Source organism: Microtus ochrogaster, chromosome 6 (assembly GCF_000317375.1).
Source record: "Microtus ochrogaster isolate Prairie Vole_2 chromosome 6, MicOch1.0, whole genome shotgun sequence".
Taxonomy (NCBI): Eukaryota; Metazoa; Chordata; class Mammalia; order Rodentia; family Cricetidae; genus Microtus; species Microtus ochrogaster.
Genome location: NC_022013.1, coordinates 26,596,249 through 26,617,206, shown reverse-complemented (window position 1 = coordinate 26,617,206; position 20,958 = coordinate 26,596,249). Strand labels below are relative to the sequence as shown.

General features: G+C 51.2%; 1 protein-coding gene across 1 annotated transcript in view; it reads left to right on the top strand.

Annotated features, from left to right (window-relative positions):
• The window catches only part of Igfn1 (immunoglobulin-like and fibronectin type III domain containing 1), a 39,696-nt gene that overhangs the window by 6,609 nt on the left and 12,129 nt on the right, over positions 1 to 20,958 (top strand). The window contains 15 exon segments of the mRNA XM_005348494.2: positions 1,865 to 1,956; positions 4,095 to 4,149; positions 4,151 to 4,195; positions 4,198 to 4,231; positions 4,639 to 4,761; positions 6,642 to 6,781; positions 8,456 to 8,555; positions 9,838 to 9,882; positions 10,068 to 10,113; positions 10,681 to 10,858; positions 11,825 to 11,938; positions 13,362 to 13,530; positions 14,693 to 14,965; positions 15,839 to 17,814; positions 18,139 to 20,662. Coding sequence (XP_005348551.1) covers positions 1,865 to 1,956; positions 4,095 to 4,149; positions 4,151 to 4,195; positions 4,198 to 4,231; positions 4,639 to 4,761; positions 6,642 to 6,781; positions 8,456 to 8,555; positions 9,838 to 9,882; positions 10,068 to 10,113; positions 10,681 to 10,858; positions 11,825 to 11,938; positions 13,362 to 13,530; positions 14,693 to 14,965; positions 15,839 to 17,814; positions 18,139 to 20,662 — 5,914 coding nt within the window.

The window sequence follows — 20,958 nt, the reverse complement described above, 5'->3', positions numbered from 1 at the left end:
ATGTGTTGTGTGGTGTGGTGTGTGATATGATGTATGTGTTGTGTTGTGTGGTGTGTGATATGATGTATGTGTTGTGTGGTGTGGTGTGTGATATGGTATATGTGGTGTGTGTTGTGTGGTATGGTGTATGTGTTGTATTGTGTGGTATGTGGTAGTGTAGCATATGTGTGTGTGTGTGTGTGTGTGTGTGTGTGTGTGTGTGTGTGTGGTACATGACATGTGCAGCGTACATGCTTCCAGGCTTTTTACTAGAACTTTGCTTTTAAAAAAAACCCATCTCCTTGGACCCATGGGGCTGAGAGGAGGATATGGAACATCCCGGGTTGTCTCATCCAGCTGAGCAGAAACATTTTACACCACAGCATGGAGCAATAGTGACCCATGAATCAAGTTACATGGAATCACCTGCTTTTCAAGCCTGTGGAACTCAGGCAGCAAACCCAGGATTATTGGATGCTAGCACTGGGAAGTCAGAGACCCTATCAGCCATTCTATGCTGTGTGGAGGTTAGAGGGCCCCAGAGGGGAACCTTCATGGTGCCTGGGCCTCCTTCTGCTCACCATAACTGGGAGATTCCCGGGACGGGCTGGGCACTACGTCCTCTCCCTCCTGGCTGCCCCAACAGGGAACACTATCAATCTCTTGCACAGGGCCCCCTGCACAGTTGGAGGTTCTCACTTTGACATGGCTCACTAAATATTACTGAGTATCATATTTGAGAATAGGCTATGAGGTCAGGGGCGTGACTTGATTCCTGTTGTTCCACGGAGACCCAAACTTCCCTTCTTACTGCAACAAGTGATGCCATGCACAGAACAGAAACACCCTTAACATGGCTACTCTTAAAACACGGGACATAGATGTTAGCCTGTAGTGAAAATCAACCCATGGCCATCTCTAGACCTTGGAGAAGAGGGCATCACCTCCCTGAGGACCAGCAGACATCTGAAATACTATGGGTTGCTAGTAGGCCATGTTCATAGCCTCTCTCCCACCTTCTCCATAAGCTGGGATGCTTGGCGGCTCCGTGACTGGCCTCCTGGAGACCAGATTCTGTATCTATCTTTTATCGTCCTCCAGTTCTTTCTTTATGCAGCCAGGGTAAACGTTGTTAGAAACCAGTTGGATTCCATCATCACTCAACAGCCTTTCCCAGAAAAGTCAGAATCCTACAGCGGCTTCCAGACCCTATCTGTCCAAACTCAGCCAGGGCTGCCCTTTCTTAGCTTTCTATCCTCAGGCATACTTGGCTTGCTCTTTCAGAGACTGTTCACAGTTTGTAACTGGCTGGTCAACATCTCTCTGTCCCATTAGACTTCATGAGCAGAGGACCCGATGTTTGCTTAAGCTTGTATACCCAGGGCCTAACAGTACCTGAGTCTGGGGTTTAGCCTTTGGGTTCCGCACTTTAGTCTCTCTGGGTCTTGTGACTCAGTCTCAAAGTTTGTTGACTGTTTGGTACCCCTATGGGATACAATTATCAAAAGGACAGTGGCTTTATGTATCAGCGAGACTTACTGTGTCAAGGGTCCCATGGGATGAGCTTAACTGGAAATCGGAGGCTGAGTGTGTTGAAAACACCCCCACTCAAAGGGGTCAGATAAACGAGGAATTGTGGAGCAAATGTACCTCAGCTGATCTGGTGAAGAGCTTAAGACTCTGCAAACACGAGCTGGACCAGTCGATGCCACAGGACCCTTCCATCTCTGGCCTCCCCCCAAGCTGGTCCCTTAGCCCTGGGGGCCTTGCCCTGCCAATCCTGGGCCAGAGGAGGAGGAGATGGGATGAGTGGGAGGGGCACAGAGAGCAAGCAAGGCTCCTGCCATGACCTACATCTGTTCCTGCTCTGCCTGTCCACCACCAGACGCCAGCCGGCTCAAAGTCTCTGGCAGCCAGCAGCAGCTGGAAAGAGGGAGGAAGGAGTGTGAGGAGGCTGGAGGCTGGTGGGCCATTCAGGTGAGTGAGCGCTGCCTCCCTCTACCTGGCCTTGCAGCTGGTGTGGGAAGGGCAGGGAGGGAGGCGCTGCACTCTGCTCAGGAAAGAGCAGACAGTAGTCATGAGACAAGCCCCAAAGATATCTGGTTGACTGACCATAGTCTGGGGTGCATTTTGAACACCTCTTAGGGGACCCCAGTAACCCTGGAGGAGGGAATTTCAGTGGGTTTTGTCTGTGTGGCTCTGCCCTGGGTCTGGTTTTTCCAAGTTCTGCCTGGTGGAGAATGTACTATGACAACCAAGTTAAACGTCTTGTTCTTTTAAAAAAATATTTATTTTCATTTTATGTGCATTGGTGTTTTGTCATGGGTGTTGGCTCCCTAGAACTGGGGTCACAGACAGCTGTGAGCTGCCACATGGCTGCTGGGAATTGAACCCAGGTCCTCTGGAAGAACATCCAGTGCTCTTCACTGAGCCATCTCTCCAGCCCCTAAGTTAAAAATCTTACTAGCAGTTCAGAGTAGAAACCTTAAGGCCAAAGCAGTCGAAAGGAACCCTATTTGGTTCTTTCTTTCTCTTGAGAAGTTTGAGGTAGCAGGGACCTAGGCTGGCAGAATGGAGCAGGTTCTGGGGCAGCGGATGAGATCATGAGAAAGATCTGGGAAGAGTTAAGGGAGACGCAGCTTGGCCCCGAACTCAGTGTCTGGTTGGGATAGGCTGAAATGAGTGCATTTGTTGGTAATAGTATGGAGTCTTCCCAAATGTGGAAATAAATCATGGAGGGAAGAATTAATCCCCTGTCCCATCCCATCTAAATAAGTCTACATCCGTCTGTTCTCTAGGCAAACACTTCTCTCATTAGTCATTGGGTTTGTCCTTCTTCTAGATTATTCCCAAAGTAGCAGGATACTGGACCTTTGAGGACCACAGGCTCCTATTTCTTTGCTTCTTACCTGGACCTGCAGGAGGCAAAGGTAAGGGGCCGGTATCTGGATTATTCTTGACATGTGACAAATAGCTTCAAGATCTACTAGAGCTAATGGTGATGGTGAAAAGGAAGGTGGCTGTGCCAAACTCTACCTCCAGTGTGGCTGGGGCCAGTGCTTCCCTTTGTCAGATATTGACCTGAGGGAGGGAGGAATGGGAATCTTGGGGTACCTTCCCACACTTAGTGTAGTCATCTGAGCCTGATTGTCCAAGTTGTCCCCTCTCCTGTCTACCCCTGTGACCCTTTTCAGTGCAGTGGCTATGGCTCCTGTGGTGTCTGTGACCGCTCCAGAACGCAGTTGGCACACTGTGGCATTCCTCCACACAGGGAGGCCATGACTGGGCTAGAGTGGGGGCCAGAAGTGGCAGCAAGTGGGCAGTTGTGGAAGAAAGCATATCAGTTGGAGTGTGGAATCTGCTCGGTCATGTGTGGTTCTGTACTGATGGCTGGGTTCTTTGGGCAGGAAGTACCTTGGACCACTTGGCCATGCATCAACCTCTCAGGAGGTGGGATTGATGGAGGATTCTCACAAGTCTCCCTTTAACTCATTCATGGGTCTCATCCTTCCCCAGAGCCAACCCTGCTCCTTCTCTATGGACAGTAACAGATGGGTGCAGTAAAAGGAAGCTGAGGGGAGTGGATGGGGGGCCTGTTTGGAAGAAGAGGACACACTCCTGTTCATCTGACGCTGTAGTTCACAGGGAAGAGGGTGGGTTTCTGATGATCTTATTGGCTTGGGGAGAGCGGATCTCCAGAGTCACTAAATCAGGGTCTTAGCTCCACAGACATGGAGAGCTGAAGGATTCCACATTGGTTACGATGGGAGGTAAAAGGCTCTGGGACTCCAGTAAAAAACTCAAGAGCTTGGTGGGGAATCTGCTTTCCAAAGTTGAGAGGGCACTGCTGTTGAACGAGTCTCCTGAATGAGGTTGGTCTTACTCTCTGAATGGTGTAGAGCTTGGGTCCCACCAGGCCATCAGTACAGTGTGCAGTCCCGACACCATGGTTCTCTTTCCTCAGACACTGGGCAGCACCTACTTCTTCCCTGGAAATGTCCCCAGGAAATCGGTCTAATGGAGCTGTTCTAGGGGGTGGCAGGAAAGTGATCATTTTCATTTGGGGTGTTAGACAAGCTCTTAGGGGCATCACCTATTCTCAACATCCATCTTAGATCCTGGCTGGAACCCGTGATGATGTAGCAGAGGTAGGCTGACATTAACCCAGGCCTTTCACGAGCAATTCATCTGCCACCCTCGGGAGATCAGTTTCCACCCTCAGAAGAGCAAGGAGAAGCTAGAAGTATGGCAGGTAAGAGAGCTAGCTGCCCCTCCACCCCTCACTGTTCTTCCTCACACGGGTAGAAGGCAGGGAGGAAGTCCAGCCCAGGGTTCTTTGAGAAAGCATCATCTCCACTCCTTCAGTGTGGGCTTTGCTTGGCTTTACTGAGCCTCCACACAAACTGACCTTCTGCTTTCTGAAGCGTGGCCCTTTCCTATGCTCCTTTCCCTGGTTTATCTCTACTGACACACCCAGAGTGTTCCAAGGGGCACACAACCAGAGAGGAACTACCTGATTCCCACTAGAAAGCTTAAAGGCATCCTTTGCAGACAACGGGTGGGAGGGAAAAGTCTGCCTCGACAGCTAGAGGAATGGGGGACCTGGTTCCCTGACTGGGTGGGAGGAAGATCAAGATGGACTCCTCCTCCCCTCTCCAGGAAAGCCCCCTAAGAAGTCCTCCATCCCTGGTGTGAGCGTCCAGCAGCTGGTGGATGAGATCCCCGAGGGCTGCAGCACACCAGATTTCAAGCAGAAACCTGTCACCTTGGCTCTCCCAGAGGGTGAGACTGTAGTGGATATTGCTGAGGGTGTCATGGTCCTTGCTCTCCCACTCTCCAGAAAGCACAAGGAAGAAGGCTTGGCCACCTAACCTTTCTATCCCTCCTACGTCCATTACCTCTGCCTCCATCCTTCCTATATTCAGTGGTGTCTGTCTTCCTGCATCCCTAGGAGGGACAGAAGCCCGAGGAAGTATGGGGAAAGGGAGCAAGGAAAGTTCACACTATGTAGGGGAACAAGGGCTGGCTGATACTAGCTGGGGAGCAGGCCCCCAGGTTCTTTTCTCTCCTTTTCCTGCCTCAAAGTCATCTACAGGAAGAGGCTATGTAAAAACCTCTTCTCCCAGGGCAGAGAGGGCAACTGTCAGTAAAGTCCCTGCTATGCAATCCTGAGGACCTGAGCTTGGATTCCTAGGACCCACATAAAAAGCTGGACACTGAGCCGGGCAGTGGTGGCACACACCTTTAATCCCAGCACTTGGGAGACAGAGGCAGGCGGATCTCTGTGAGTTTGAGGCCAGCCTGGTCTACAGAGTGAGCCAGGCCTGTTACACAGAGAAACACTGTCTGGATGCTGGGTTGCACACAAGTGTGCCTGTGGTCCCCATATTGGAGAGGAAAAGTGAGCAGGATTCCAGGGCCTTATTGGACAGTCAGTCTGGCCAACTGATAAGTTTAAGGTCTTCAGACCCTGTCCCAAAAAATTAGGTGGAAGGGCTGGAGAGATGGCTCAGCAGTTAAGACTACTGGCTGCTCTTCTAGAGGACCAAGGTTTGATTCTCAGGACCTACATGGCAGCTGATATCTGTAAGATCTGTTCCAGAGGATCCAATGCCCTCTTCTGGTCTCTGAGGGCATCACACACACATGGTGCACAGACATACATGAAGGCAGAACACCCGTACACATAAAAGTGAAGGAAAAATGCTGGAAAAAAAAGTGGAATATGAGCAAGGAAGACACCTTGGCTTCTGGTCTCTAGACACACCTACACATATGTATATACACATGACTGTGCATGCATGTGTGAACACACACACTCACACATACACTCACCACACACACACACACACACACACACACACACACACACCTTTTCTTCCAACCTAAAGAGCCACATTTCTAGTGGTCCACAGGCTAGGCTCAGGAGTGCCATTTTAAAAGGCCACGCACACAGTAGCACCCAGGGAAGTGGTGTTCCTTCCCTGGCCATAGATCCTTGCCGTAAATTTTAGTTAACGTTCTGGTATAAGAAAAATAATGGTATGGTATTTTACTTTTCTAAATCTGAAACAAAGTCGTGAGACACAAGGGAGGGCCCTGGGACCTTCAGATTCTTCTGCTGAGATGTCCCTAGCAGGAGGCAGCCGGGCTTTGTGAGGGTGAAGTAGCTCCCACACCATCTGGCCCTACATGGAACTGCAGGTCTCTTCTGAAGCTGGAGTCCTACATCTCAGGACCAGCTTCACTGAGTACCAAACCTTGCCAAGTTTGCCTTGCCCATCCTCTTAGCAACCTAACCCACAAATTTGCACACACTTCCTTGGTTTGGGAGACTTCTTCGCTTCCTGATGCACCACTCTCAAAGGAATCTGCCTCCCACTCCAGCCCTGCTTACTTCCCCCACCACAGACCACACAGCCACATCCTTCTCTTGGGGACACCAGGCCTCTGCATGGCCAGCACTGCTTCTGGATACCTGGAAACTGTTTCCACCTGACATCATGTGTCCTGAGTCAAGGGAATAAAAGTTGGGTACTTCCGAATCAAAATTGGGTGCTTCTTTTGGAATAGGGAGCTGGGATGCCTGCAACAGGGAGGATGTTTAAATCTAAAAAACACCTATTGCCACTCTACCCCCAAGCTGCTTCCTCCTACCACAGGAAAGAATGCCATTTTTCGGGCGGTGGTCTGTGGGGAACCCAGGCCTGAAGTGCACTGGCAAAGCACCAAAGGGGACCTCCGCAACTCCAGCAAGTACCGGATCTCTTTTGCCCCTGGCGGCGAGGAACACGTGCTGCAGGTGAGCGCTGCAGCCATTCCCATCCAGGGTTCATGGATCACTTCTTAGTACTTTGAATTCTTTTTTTCTTTAAAAGTTTCTTTTTATTTTATATAGCAGCCTCAATTCCCCCTCCTTCCCCTTCGACCACCCCACCTCCTCCCATCCTCTCCTCAGAGGTGGTAAGGCCTTCCTTGGGAGAGTCAAGAAAGTCTGGCATACCAAGTTGAGGCAGGACCAAGCACCTCCTCCTTGTATCAGGGCTGAGCAAGGTATCCTACCATAGGGAATGGGCTCCAAAAATACAGTTCATGAATTCAGGATAAGTCCTGGTCCCACTGCCAAGCACCCCTCCCCCACCCCTCAACAGATCAAGCACATAGCTGTCACCCACATTCAGAGGGCCTAGTTTGGTCCCAGGCAGGTTCCCCAGTTGCCAGTCCAGAGTCTGTGAGCTCCCACGGTCCCTTAAATTCTTAAGAGCGTCCAGTCCCCAGGGGAGGAAGAGATCATTCCTCAGTTGGGTCTATTCGACTTTGACCCATGCTTCAAGGTCTCCTGAGTCAGGAGATGCCCTGGTAGGTTTACTGAAACCTCTGCTAACACACCTGAACCACACCTGGGTCACAGTTGCAGGCTCATCACCTTGACTTTGGAAAGCTAGCTTCTTGCCTCTTTTTGCCTTGATTTCCTCACCTATGGAACAGCAGAATCACAGTCATAGTCTAAGGAGTTGTAAAATGAAAAGCTCATGTAAAGGGGTTAGCCAGTGTCCCACCGTAAACCGAGCACAGTCCTGATATTAGCACAGTTCCACTAGCAGCTTTTGATCCTATGTTGCTGGAAAAGCAATGTGCATCGAGTAGAAACGACACACTGAGTTTTTAATTTTTCAGTTAAGTCTTTTCATGGGTTAGAAATACACAGGTGCGAGCCACCCACTCTGAGCAACGACAGCAACCTGCAGCCACCATCAGTCAGAGAATGACTATATTCTATAGCATATTGCGCTCACCGAATTACATGAGGCATTTAACCCCCTTTTTAAAATGGTCTTAATCATCTTGCCCAACCACAGGCTCAGGGAAGCGCTAGTTCATGTTAAGGCTAGGGCGAAATTTGTAGGTTAGCTGTACTAAATGCATTTCCGATTGATATTATTTTCAGCTTACAGGAGGTGTACTGGAATGTATCCATCTTGTCACCAAACAAGCAGCATCTACCCTCTCAATCAATTAGGGTTAATATTAGTGACATTGGAGATACTAACTGTGAAACACAAGTGTCAGGCCCTGGACCAAACATTTATCACAGAGGACATGAGTTAATCATGACCATTCACTACTTTTTGAGCTACTATTATCCCCATCTCACAAGCTCAGAAATTAAAATTCATAGAGATCAGTGAACTTGCCCAAGGTCCCATAGCTAGTAATGCGGGACAGAGACAGTCTCCAGTGCCAGGTTCATCTGACACACAGAGCAAGCTCTTCCTGCGACTCATATTGGCTCCAATGGCAAGAACATCCTCTCTCTGCCCTGATCCAGAATTTGTTCTGATGTCTGCATTTCCTGATGAAGACTGTGAGCTCCATGGGGAAAGAGTACATCTTCATACTTCCAACACACAACCGTGTGTAGTGCACGGAAGAAGGGAGTGTTAGCCCTATTCCCTTGCCCTTGGCCTCCCCACAGATCAACAAGCTGACTGGAGAGGACTCGGATCTGTACCGCTGCAGAGCCGTGAATGCCTACGGAGAAGCCACGTGCTCAGTGAGGCTCACCGTCATCGAAGGTGGGTTTGTCCCTTGAGCTCATCAGCCTGCAGGGCATCAGCTTTCTCCAGAGAACGCTCACAGAGGACCCGTAGGGTGGCGGGAGGAGAGGGAGCACCCGGAGGCTGTGCTGCTATTTTCCCACGGCTCCACCCAGCGGCACTCAGTTTGTAAATTCCTGAAAGGCACGCCTTCAGCCACACCCTGTGGGAGTTGCTCTGAACAGGGCCACGCCCCAGGTGTTGGTTTCTAGTGCTGCGTCTTCTACTTGGTCACTTTCTTTTCCCTCCTGGGTCTCAGTTTTCCCACTCTACACCAGATATTTTGTATGGGTCTACATCAGAGGGAACAAACAGGCAGCATGAAGACTAAGTCCTATCTCACAGATGGTTTTTGTTTTGTTTGCATGCTGTTTGAAGACCCTTGCACTTTTTGGTTTGTAATAACTGGAAGGTTGATACCTCTTGAGGAAGCAAACCTAGGCTCTCAAGTAAGCTGACATATTCATCTTGCCTCTAAGTACCAGAACAGCCCAAGAGAAGTCCAAGAATTGCTTCACAGAGTAAGAAATTCTGAGATTAAAGTCCAGGGCTCACTCTACCGCTCTGACTGTCCTAGGAGAGCAGACTCTTTTTGTCTCACTGCTCTGCATCCTTAGCAGGCTGATTGAGCACTGCAGATCCAAATTTAATCCACACTTGAATAGGAAGAGAGGGAAAGGGGTGAGGGCAAGGACGCTTGCCTCTCTCCTCAAGGAAGAAAAAGCTTCAGACTCAAAAACTAGGCACATTGGTGTCCATGTCATCGTCTAGAACTATGTCACATGGTAACTGTTATTTGCATGAGGAAAGCATGTTGAGTTTCCCCAGACCTTCCTTTGGAAGCAGGTGGCAAAGAAGAGGGTTACGAATGGCCAAGGGATTAGTCAAAAAGCAGAGTCTGATGTGTTTGGCAGTTCGGGTGCCATCATCTGAACTGGCAACTCTCAGATGCTCTTTGGATGCCCTTGAATTTGCTGTGGTTGCCAGTGGCCACTACCTGTATCCCTGCCACTTCCCTGTAGACATGTGAATTTCCACCTTGTCCAATGATGCTCACAGTGAAGCTTTGCGGTATCAAAGCTCATGGAAGGCCCTCACTCTCATCTCTCCCTTCTGCTGAGATGTTGTGTCTTAAAGGACAGAACAGGTGGGAGCCAGGGCTTTGGGACTTGGCCCATTTCCCAGAGAGACCATCCAAGAGTCTTGCTTCTCTCCCTGTCTGTGCACACCATCTTTCTCCTCTCCTCCTTGGATGGTCCAGTGGGTTTTCGGAAGAACCGAAAAAGGCAAATGGAACCTCAGGAGGGTACGTAGATTGGTCAGAACACCCCCCCTGTGGCCTTTGCATGCTGCTCCCCATCTGGTATAACCACACACACCTTGTGGGCATTAACGATTTATGGAAAAATAAATCTCAGATCACCAGCCCTGGGCCAGATAGCCTTGCTTTGAACCCTACCTGGAACTCAAGACGTATTCCTTATTTTCTAGACCTCAAGCAAGAGCTGATAGACTTTCGGAAGATGCTGAAAAAGAGGTGGGTCTTGGGCTGCCTGGAGGATTTGGAAGCTCACAGGGTACCCACTTCAGCTCCTTCCATAAGCAAACTGGGTTCACCCTCCACTCCTGATAAAAGGAAGGAACCAGACTGCCACTAGTAGAAGGGGGGCCTGAAGAGCACAGATCTGGGTGTCCTGGATCTGGCCACTTTAAAGCTTTGTACCCTTGAGTCAATATTCTTTTCCCTCAGCCCCCTTTGCAACTGGAAGGTCCTGTATGAACAGTGATTTAAAACTATGAGCTAAAGCAGTAGAACAATTCAGTCCTAACCACACTGCCACCCAAAGACACCCTACTCAGAAATCAACACCGCCGGTTGTTAGGAGCCCAGAGTCTCCTATAAGCTGAGCCACAGGGTAAGGCTTGCCTTATCCAATGTCTAGGTCCTTCCATTGAGATCATAGTCTACCCCAGAGATTTCAGCCTCTGGGCCTGCTCTTCAAGTACACACAGGACAGCTTCCCTAGACCGCCCAGATTGCCAGGGTCAGCTGGTCAATACTTCGAACTCCTCTAGCCTCTGACCCACCAGCCTTGATCCCCAGGACCCCACCTCCAGCCCCTGATAAAAAGACAGAGTCTGCGCAGGTGTGGCAGCTGCTCATGACTGCAGACCGTAAAGACTATGAGAAGATCTGTATGCAGTACGGAATCGTTGACTTCCGCGGCATGCTGCGTAAGCTGCAGGAGATGAAGAAGGAACAGGAAGACAGAATGGCACAGGTATTCTGACCATGCTCCCACCTCCTGCCCAGAACACAAGGCCTGGAGGGCCTCACACACCAAGAGCTGGCTTTGGAAACTCAGAATGGTAGACAATCATGTAGCCCCACTGAGAGATTCTGCTAAGGATGCAGCCTTCTAAGCTTGCTCTGGGTTTGATACCAGGGCCTGATACTTACTACACTCTGGACTTTAGAAAAGTTAGGGCTTTGTTATCTTTATTTACTCGTATGTATAACAGTGTTTATAGCAAAATCTACCTTGTAGGGTTGAGAGGATAAATGAGAAAATGTGTTTATATCAATTAGCCTTGTGCCTAACACATAGTAAGATTCTAACGAATGCCCCATCACCGCTGTCTTCATTATTATTATTGCCAGACTTGGGGCCTTATTTCTTGAGAACTCTAATACTCTGATTCCAGTATCTTATAAACTACACAGGAAGTTCCTTCTTGCATCTAACTTGACATAAGTCTGTTATTTCCTTCTGGGGTAGGAAAACAACTTATTTTCATTGTTCTGTACGTAGCATTTTGAAGGTGGCTTCTCCAGCCTCTCAACTAGGGTCTTAGCTTTTCTTTCAATCCTTCTTACCTGTATCAACCAGGGCCTAGCACGTGGCTTTGCCTAGTGATGGTCCCATAAAGTCTATCAGCAGGTGGACCAGATGGATGGACACCCAGAGCCTAGTACCTGGCTTTGCCTGGTGAGGGTCACCTAATGGCTATCAGCAGGTAGACCAGATGGATGGATACCCAGAGCCCTCTCCTGATTTCCTTCCTTGCCTGACTTTTTATCTTTGAATTTTCTTCCTTGAGGGTCTAAGTATCTTCACTTGAGAACCAAAAATTCCTGCTCTTCAGGGCCATTTTGTAGGCCAGGACCGAGACCAGACCTACAGAGATTTGTAGTGTCCCATAGAGACTGCTTTGGAGCCCCCCTCATAGGTTTGTCTGCCCTCTAGTATGTCCACGCCATTGCCAACTTGAGACATATCAGGGTCACCAAGGAAGGAGTCGCCACGTTTGACCTGGAGCTGGATCTCAAGGACTTTGGGAGCAAGATTTACCTGTACAAGGTGAGGCTAGAGGACCTGATGGGGTTGTGAGTCCTGGGAGGGAAATGATGGATCCCATGAAACCATCTAGAACACCAAGGGGAAAGCACTCACCTGTGGGGTTTCTGGTTGGAGTTAGGTCACACTCTGTGTTGGACAGTCTCCAGACACCTCTTACCTCTCCTTGAGCCAGACCTGTCACTCTATACAGTGTCTAATGCAGAGTGGGGTAAAGACAGAGAAGCCAGTACAGGTATGTAGGATTGGGGGATGCAACGCCTATGGTCCTTCTGCAGCTAAACTCACCCTGGATCCCGACTAGTCAGAATACTTTCCCTCCAGGGCTGAGCGGCTCTACCCCTCCAGAGCTTCCTAGTGCGGCTCTAGGTATAGCCTGACTTTCTCATAAGTCAGGATCCCTTTGCAGCTCCAGGGCTGTAACACTCACACTCGCTTACACCTCAGACTACATATCTTTCCTGGGCTTCGGTCTCCTCATCCACAAAGTAAGGGATCAGAAGAGCTGTCTTATAGAATACTGCAATGCCCAAATGACACTGTGCACCCTTGTCTGGCCTGCGACCTCGCTTCTCCCACCTGTCTCTCTTCTTCCCTGATGCGCTGTTCCTGCTCCTTGGCCTTGTCCCTGTTCCTTCTCTGTAACCGCCCCCTGTGCCTAGCGTGCTCACCTCTGACATCCATGTGGTTAGTTTTCCTCATCCCCCTAAGTGCTTCTGCTGTGTTCCCAGCTCCTCCCTGGTGCTTCTGAGCCCCTTACCCTCTTAGCTTGCTTTGTTCTATTAGTTCTGTTTTTACGTATACAAACCACTTACTTATTTATGGTGCTTATAATTTGTCTTTCTCTCCCATGGGGTTTTAGCTCCCCAGGGCAGGAATCTTTGTTATTTTTATTAGAATGTCTCGAGTACCTGAAATAGTGCCTGGCACACAGTAGGCGTCTGATAAGTGTTAGCTATTGCTAATTCTCAGCAATAGAAAAATAGAAAAACTGTGTATGGCTAAGCAAGGATGAGCACATGTATAAATGACTATGTTTTGTGCAGCCATGAAGACATTTTCCAAACATTCCCCTTGGTGAATGAAAGAGCTGGTCCCAGGTCATAGGGTCAGCTCTCCCACTAACACACAGGGCTGTAAAGCAACCCAGCACAATCTGGACCAGCAATCTCAGATGTCTCCGCATCCACTCATGGAAAGAGGCCCGGACATTCTTAGAACACACATTTCCACCTACTTCATGACCCATGCCTCCACACCCAGGCTCTGCTCTGTGCCCTGATCCCACAACCCACACATCTCTTATGGATCGTGTTGTCTTTGACTCTGACCAGTAGAGAAAACTGTTGGCGGTTCGCCAGAGTGAGCCTAGGCTAGGAGGCTCTTTGGACCCATAGAGGCCCTGAACCATCCTTTCTGACTTCAGGATGGTGAGATGATTCCCTATGGCTTCGATAACCAGACCAAGCACTGTCTGAGACGACTGGGGAAACGCTACCACTTCCAGATCCAGGACCTGCGGCCCGAGGATGCTGGCCTTTACCAGGTCATGGTGGAGGATGCTGTGGTCTTCTCCACAGAGCTAGAGGCCAGCAGTGAGTATTCTTTGCCACAGAAGTTTGCACAGAGGAGAGGAGAAGGCCCATACTGGTGCTCTGGAGGGGAGGAGGGGTACATGTGACGTGGCTGCCTTGCAAGGGCAACTGGGAGGAGGATGCACTCAGATGTGTCTGCTTTGGTACCCAGCGGGGCTCTACAGAATGGGTCAGGGGTACAGGCATACATGACATTTCCCACAGACCTTCTGTCACAGCCGAATTTTTTCAAACCAGACACAGGTTTTTTGTGATAGCATCACCCCTTCTGATAAATGTCCTCCTTTCCCACAACTCCCAAGCAAGGATTTCCACCTGGGCTCGCCAGACTTGTGCAGCTCAGGTTGCTTCCATTCCTGCTTCTTGTGTTCCTTTTCCACCTGGGAGTGCCCCTCCTTGAACTCTGTCCTGTGCCCACGAGGACCTGTGTCTGCTTCATTTATAGAGCACACAACCAGGAGCCTCTTGGAAGGATAAGAGGAGGCCAGAGGAGGAAGCTTTGGGCAGGTCATAAAGAATAGAGCTGAACCAAGGATGGAGAACAAGAAAAGGGCATCCAGCAGACCTGGGAGGTTAGGATGGGCTTCAAAATCCCAGTAACAATGTGCTACGGGCAGAAGAGCGTGGGCGTGAAGTGTCCAACTCTTAGGATGGGACAAGTCATTTTTTTCATTTTTGGGCCTAGCTCATTCTAGGCAAATGCCAGTCCCTCAGCTCTTCATTCTATTTTGAGACAGGATCTCCCCAAAGCAGTCCAGGCTGGTCACAAACCCCCTATGTTGCAGACTGGCCTTGAACTGGGTAGTGTTCCTGCCACAGCCTCTCCAGTAGCTGGGATTATCAATGAATAATAGTATATCAGTGAATAACCTAGATTGGTACATTCCATAAGCATCAGTCTCCTCGTTTGTAAGAAGGGAATTTAAGATCACCCAGTTATCATAATATGATTACAGTGCCATGTTTTATGCATGTATGGGCATACTGATGCCTTCAGTAAGGATCTGGTGGCGGTTGCAGAAGCTGGGGTAAGGGAGTAACCCAGCCAAGGTGACAAACTGGTGTGAACTAGATTTCTTAATTCCTAGCCCTGGTGCTCAGACCTCCCTGTGTTGGGTTGCAAAGCTGATGACCCCCCTCCCCCTTCTTGTTTCCATGGCAGCCATTCCCCCGAGAGTGGTGGTCCCGTTGGCAAAGGCCCGCTGTGAGGAACAGGGTGATGCTGTCTTTGAATGCACACTCTCCAATCCGTGTCCCAATGCTGCCTGGCATTTCCAGCACCGAACACTGAGGCTCAGTGACAGATATGAAGTCTCTGTGTCCCCTGATGGGCTAACCCACCGGCTGGTTGTGAAGGGGGCCAGTTGCTCAGATATGGGCCTCTACTCGTTGAACACAGGACTCCATGCCTCCAGTGCCTGGCTTGTGGTTGAAGGTGAGTAGCCACACTTCTGAATTCCCCGGCCTTTGCTGGGGACCCAACAAGGTCTCAGACTGCGGACAGGAGATTTCCTCTGCTTTGTCATTTGCTTCTGCATGCTCCTCTCACTCAGAACGAGGAAAGCTCCTTTGATTAACTCTTGATCTAGTACAACACAGCCTCTTCATGCCCAACCAAACCCAGCTGTGTGTTTGCTATTAGATCTTTTAGGGTTACCCTGGGGCCTCAGATACAGGATGACCTCCAGGTCATGGGATAGTGCTTGTGACAGTGATCTAGTTGTGATGTGGATGAGAAGCTCCTGGACCAGGAGATACCCTAGTCCCCCTAAGCATTGTCATCTGGGAGCAACGACCCCAGGAGACTGTGAATTGGCATAGGTGAGGGAGAGGGTAGGACGAGTGGGTCTTCAAAACTAGGGAATCTGGACTGCTCTTCAGTCTTGAGAGGGAGGGGGAGGGGAATGGGAGGAGGGGGCGAGGAGGAGGAGGGAAATGGGAAACAGGGAGGAGGGAATTTTTTTCAACAATAAAATAAATAAATAGAAACAAAACAAAACAAACAAACAAACAAAAAACCCACAACAGCCCGAGAAGTTGACAGCTTGACATATGTGTCAAAACCACATGACCCATGTGGCAGCATGGGGTGGGCTGCAGATAACAGGCCTGGGGGAGGAGGTGGCAGGATGCTATCTACCAAACTGCTGGGGCAGCCTTGTCTTTTCCTCCCAGGGGCAGCTTCTCCACTGGGGAGGGTGGGGACTGGGCAAAGCCGTCATATTAGACAAGGACCTCCTTTAACAAGGCCTTTTCTCTTGTCTCTCTATGGGCTAATGACCTCTGGGTAACTAACACCTCACCGAAGGTGGGAAGGATAAAGGCCCACAGACCACAGATACTGACCACCGACTGCAAACTCCAGACGCTCTGGCCTCAGAAGCAGAAGACTGTGGGGGCATCAGCGACAAGGGAGGGCAATGCAGAGAGCTGGGCTCCGTCAAGGAGACTAGTGGGACACAGCTCACAGCAGGCCCAGATAGGGGTGCCTTTGACAAGCAGGTGGGAGGTGAAGGACTAGCTAATTCAGCCTGGGGCCCTGGCCAGAACACAAAAGGCTTTCTGGAAAGAGACCCAGGCAGGGTCGCTTTTCCTGGGGACAGTCAGTCCCACAGAGAGGGAGACTGTGGTGGTCGCCCCCCTGAAAGGGGAGGGGACACAGAATTGGGTGTGGGCTTTGTGGAAAGACAACAAGATCATGGCAGAAGTGACAATGGGAATAGCAGATGGGGGACAGCGGGAGGTTGGGAGGCGGGCTCCAGTCACCCTCAGGATGGGAGGCTTGAGAACAACAGAGAAGGAAGCAAGCCCAGAGAGGGTTCTGGCAGTGAGCTGGACATCCACGGCCAGGGACAGCTCCGTGACCCTCACATGGGAGCTGGGGCAGGCCAGAGGGTGTTGTGGGGATCCCACTCTGATGCTGAGGGGTTTCCACTGAAAAAGGAAGGGACAAAAATGTGGGGTGATCATATGGATGAGATGGAAGGAAGGGGTTACCTGAGCAGGGAGAAAGGAGCAGAGGCAGGATGGACTAGTGGGGCCTGCCTGGGGGACGTGAGAAGCCGCAGTAGGCCAGGAAGTTCTTGCGACCCTGAGTTTCCTAGAGGAAAAGGTCACAGCCCCGAGGTGGGCATGGACCGTGAGTGCTGGGGCATTCAGGCAGGTGGACATACCAGCCATGGAGAAGCTGGGGTGTATAGGGAGGCAGGGGGGTATCCAGGACAGACAACGGCTGGCAATGACACCCAGAAACCATCACTATCTGGAGCCAGGAAACTTCTGGGGTGTAGGAGTGGTGAGGCCAAGGATGAGGGCTCTTTGCAAGGGGCAGGCGGTCATGGTTTTGTGGAGAGAGGCTATGAAACTGTCCCCGAGGGTCTAGAAGATCCCAGGGACTGGAGAGGTGGCCTCCAAGAGCTCCAGGGAAGCGATGGTCATGGCACAGCTGGAGCCTTGGGCAGGATGGAGGAAAGCTCCAGAAATCTCCAGTTTCCTCAGGGCTGGATGGTGGGTCAGAGGGACACAGGAGATCCAGGCAGAATGGAGTGTGAAAAGGTGGGTCCTCAGGATGACACATGGTCGAATCTCAGAAGAACTGGGGCCCACTTTGGGTCCAGAGTGCTGGGGTCTGGTGGGAAGGAAGGGAGCATGGATGATTCCCAAGTAGCTGGACTGATGGTGTCTAGTCAGAAGGTAGATGCTGGAAACCACAGGCTTGTTACATCTCCAGGCCTGGGTGTCCAGGGCTCTGGGGGAACAATGGGGGACATGGAAGGATTAGGAGACCAAGGGGCCGTAGGATCCAAACCAGATTTCTGGAATGGGTCAGAGAGATCCAGAGAAAAGGGGTCCAGAGGAGGGATGGACTGCAAGGGGGGCTTAGGTGGTCCAGGGTGGGCAGAGTCTAGGTACGAGGATGGTTCCGGGTACTCTGAAGGCATGGGTTTTAGGAATGGAGCTGCCTATCATGACAGTTCAGGCGTGTTAGATGGAACAGGAGCTGGCCTTGGCACTGATTGCAGAGCTACCTGTGAGACACCTGCGGAGACAGAGCCTGGGGAATGGGGTACTCACAGGCGCAGTTCTGGGGTGTCTAGGGGACTGTGGTCTGGAAACAAAGATCAGTGTAGTCCCGTAGGAAAGATGTCTGGGAGAGATGCCAGCCTCAGAAATGGCTCCGGTGGCCTTCGTGGAGCTCAGCACTGGGACATATTTCAAGGTCAAGGTCAAGCAGGCCCTGGTGAAGAACACTGCTTGGATGGTGACTTAGGGAGTCCTAGGATGGTGGGCTTTGTGGGCGGAGATGGTGTGAAGTCCCCTGGCACAGTAGGGGCTGTGCGTGGAGATGGTGTGAAGGCCCCTGGGACAGTGGGATCTCTGGGTGGAGTTGGTGTGAAGGCCCCTGGGACAGTGGGATCTCTGGGTGGAGGTGGTGTGAAGACCCCTGGGACAGTGGGATCTATAGGTAGAGAAGGTGTGAAGGCCCCTGGGACAGTGGGGTCTGTGGGTGGAGGTGGTGTGAAGGCCCCAGGGACAGTGGGATCTCTAAGTGGGGACGGTGTGAAGGCCCCAGGGACAGTGGGGTCTGTGGGCAGAGATGGTGTGAAGGCCCCTGGGACAGTGGGATCTCTGGGTGGGGACGGTGTGAAGTCCCCTGGGACAGTGGGAAACGTTGGGGACAGACACACGGAAGAAGAATCAGGGAACTTTGGAAGAATACATTCTTGGGGTCACCCTGGAGATTATGAGGGCTTCAAAGTCCTGGGGGCATCTAGAGAAGGAGACTTTGAAGATGGCACTGGGGTTCCATTACCCATGGAACCAGGATCTCTGGGGAGAGGAAACAAGGAAGGAGATGGGGAAAGGATCAGGATCAGAGGTACCAGGACCTCTGGAGCTGGGTCTGGGAATTTGGACAAAGCCAGGCACCCTGAGGCACTATCTCCTCAGGCTGAGGCTGGCTCTGAAGGCCACTGGGTTCATGTGCCTGGCAATGAATTTGGTTACAGGGATGGATCGGGAATTCCAGAGCCTTGGGGGCCTGGGGACAGAATAGCTTATGGAGATGGGTCAAGGGGTCTTGGTTTTGAGAGAACAGGACTAGATGGTGAAGCAGTATTTAGAGATGGCTCAGAAGGCCTCAGAGGAATGGGACCAGCAGGTGGGGCCAGTTATAAAAATGCAGCCGGGGGCTCTGGGGCCGTGGGATCAGGGTGCCAGGTAGATTATAGGAACGATATTGGGTGTTCTGGAATTGCGGGGTCAGGGAGTGAGGCAGGTTATAAGGATGACTTCCAGGGTCATAGGGTCAGGGAACTCAGGAGTATAGCAGGTCACAAGAATTGTTTAGGAGTTTCTGAAATTATTTCATCAAGGGACTCAGCCAGTTATCGAGGTGGTTCAGAACATTCTGGAGAGATTTTGTCATGGAATGAAGCAGATTTAAAGGATGGTTTGAGGGAAACAGGAAGAGCGGAATCCAAGAATGAGGTTGGCTATAGCGGAAGCTCAGTGGGTCCTGGGAAGATGAGACCAGAGAGTAAAATGCACTATGCAGATGGTTCAGAAAGGCAGGGAGGGCCAGGGCCACTGGCTGCACCCTGCGAATGTGAATCCATGGGTCTTGGGTCAGGATTCGGGGTAGCAGCAGAGGTAGGCACGAGCTCCAAGAATGAAGCAGAAAAGGGCAGAGGGATGGGGCTTGCAGATGAGACAAGGCCTGGGGTAGGCTCTGGGGTGACTGGGGTGCTGGATACCACAGGTGGCATCACACACAGGGACAGTGCTATGTGCCATGGGAAGCTGGGGACACCAGGAAGGTCATGTATCTTTTCAGGTGGGCAGAGTATCAAGAACAGTCTTGGGGGTTGTGAACGCTCAGGAATCCCTGAAGACTTGGGTGCTATTGGTTCTGTGGGGAAATCAAGTATCAGGGAATGGAAAGATGGTTCTGTGTTTCCGGGATCTCCTAGAAACAGTGGGACTCCCAGTGGGGAGGGAGGATCTGTAGACCAAGCAGGAGCTGTGGGGACTCCTAGGAGAGGTGGAGGGACAGTGGGGGGTGAGGGTGGGTCCGAGGTAGCTACTCTGGAGTCAGGAAATGATTCAGACTTTAGTAAATTAGGCTTGGGGACAACAGGCAGGTGTAGAGTTGCTGGCCAGGGGGAAGTGACACCTCAGGGATGTGGAGACTCCCTGAAAAGCAAAAGGAGGGGAACCAGTTCTCAGGGCTTGTTAGGGCCAGATCAGGTGATAGACAACAGCTCTGCTCCTGGGAGAGAGACCAAGTCAATGTTGGGACCTGACAGTGGGCAAGATTTGGGCCACATTCGGGCTCCAGGATGGGAAGACCAGGTTCAAGGCAGCTTCGGGACTTCTAGCTCACTGGGGGAGAATTACACAATTTCCAGGCAAACCCAGGAGGAACAAGGAGTCTCTAAGGGCAGGGGATACGCAACAGGCCAGGAGGCTGCTGCTGAGTGTGAAGGTCCGTGCTCTTTGGAGAGCAGAGGCTCGGGTTATAGAAGGGGCAGGGTTGGCTGGACAGAGGACTCAAGTGTCCTAGGTGGAAGGAATTCTGCTATGGGTGGAGATGGGGTCATTTCAATACCCCAGGGGCCCCAGGATGAACTGCATAGTCCACTAGGTAGAAGGGACTTCAGACGTGTATCAGGAGGAATCCAGGAGCCAGATTGTCAACTAGCAACACGACAGGGAGATGGACGAGGGTCCCTCCAGGAGTGGGGGTCCTGGGAGGCTAAGAATGGCAAAGTCCAAGGATCCAGGGCCTCAAAGAAGTATGGGCATGGGGGGAAAGGCCCTGGTGGGTTAGGCAGGAGGTCTGGTCCCTGCGGAAGCAGGTATCAGGAACAGTTTGGAACTGAAGTTGAATCAGCCAAGAGAGGGGCTATAGAGAGGGCCAGAGGCCTGGGGCATTGGACTAGCATTGAGGACAGAGGATCTCTGGGAGAAGCTTGGAGTGAAGACGGGAGGCCAGACCCCCACAGGCATCTTGGCAGCAGGAGAAATACCCAAGAGGGCAGGTCGGATGTCTGTGGCCAGCGACAAGACACTACCCAGAGCCCCAGATCCAGATACAAGCCTGGCCCTGGCTCTTCTACAGAGGCCCGAGGTAGGTACCCCAGCTGGTGGTTCTCTTAGGGTGGAGCCAGAGGGTACTGGGCTTCCCATGTGCCATTTCTACCTTCAGCACAGGAACTCGTCCCTACCACTGTCTCCATTTTCTAGAACCCCTTGCAAATTCAGACAGCAGTCTCTCCTTTCCCTCCCCATGCAAAAGGAACCCAAGTTGTGTGAAACTCAAAGTTCCTCTGGGCTGGTTAATCTTGGAACCCTTTGTCCAAAGTCCCAGAGAATTAGCCTGCCTCTGTGACTCAAAATTCCTATCTGTGGGACCCAGGGGTGGGA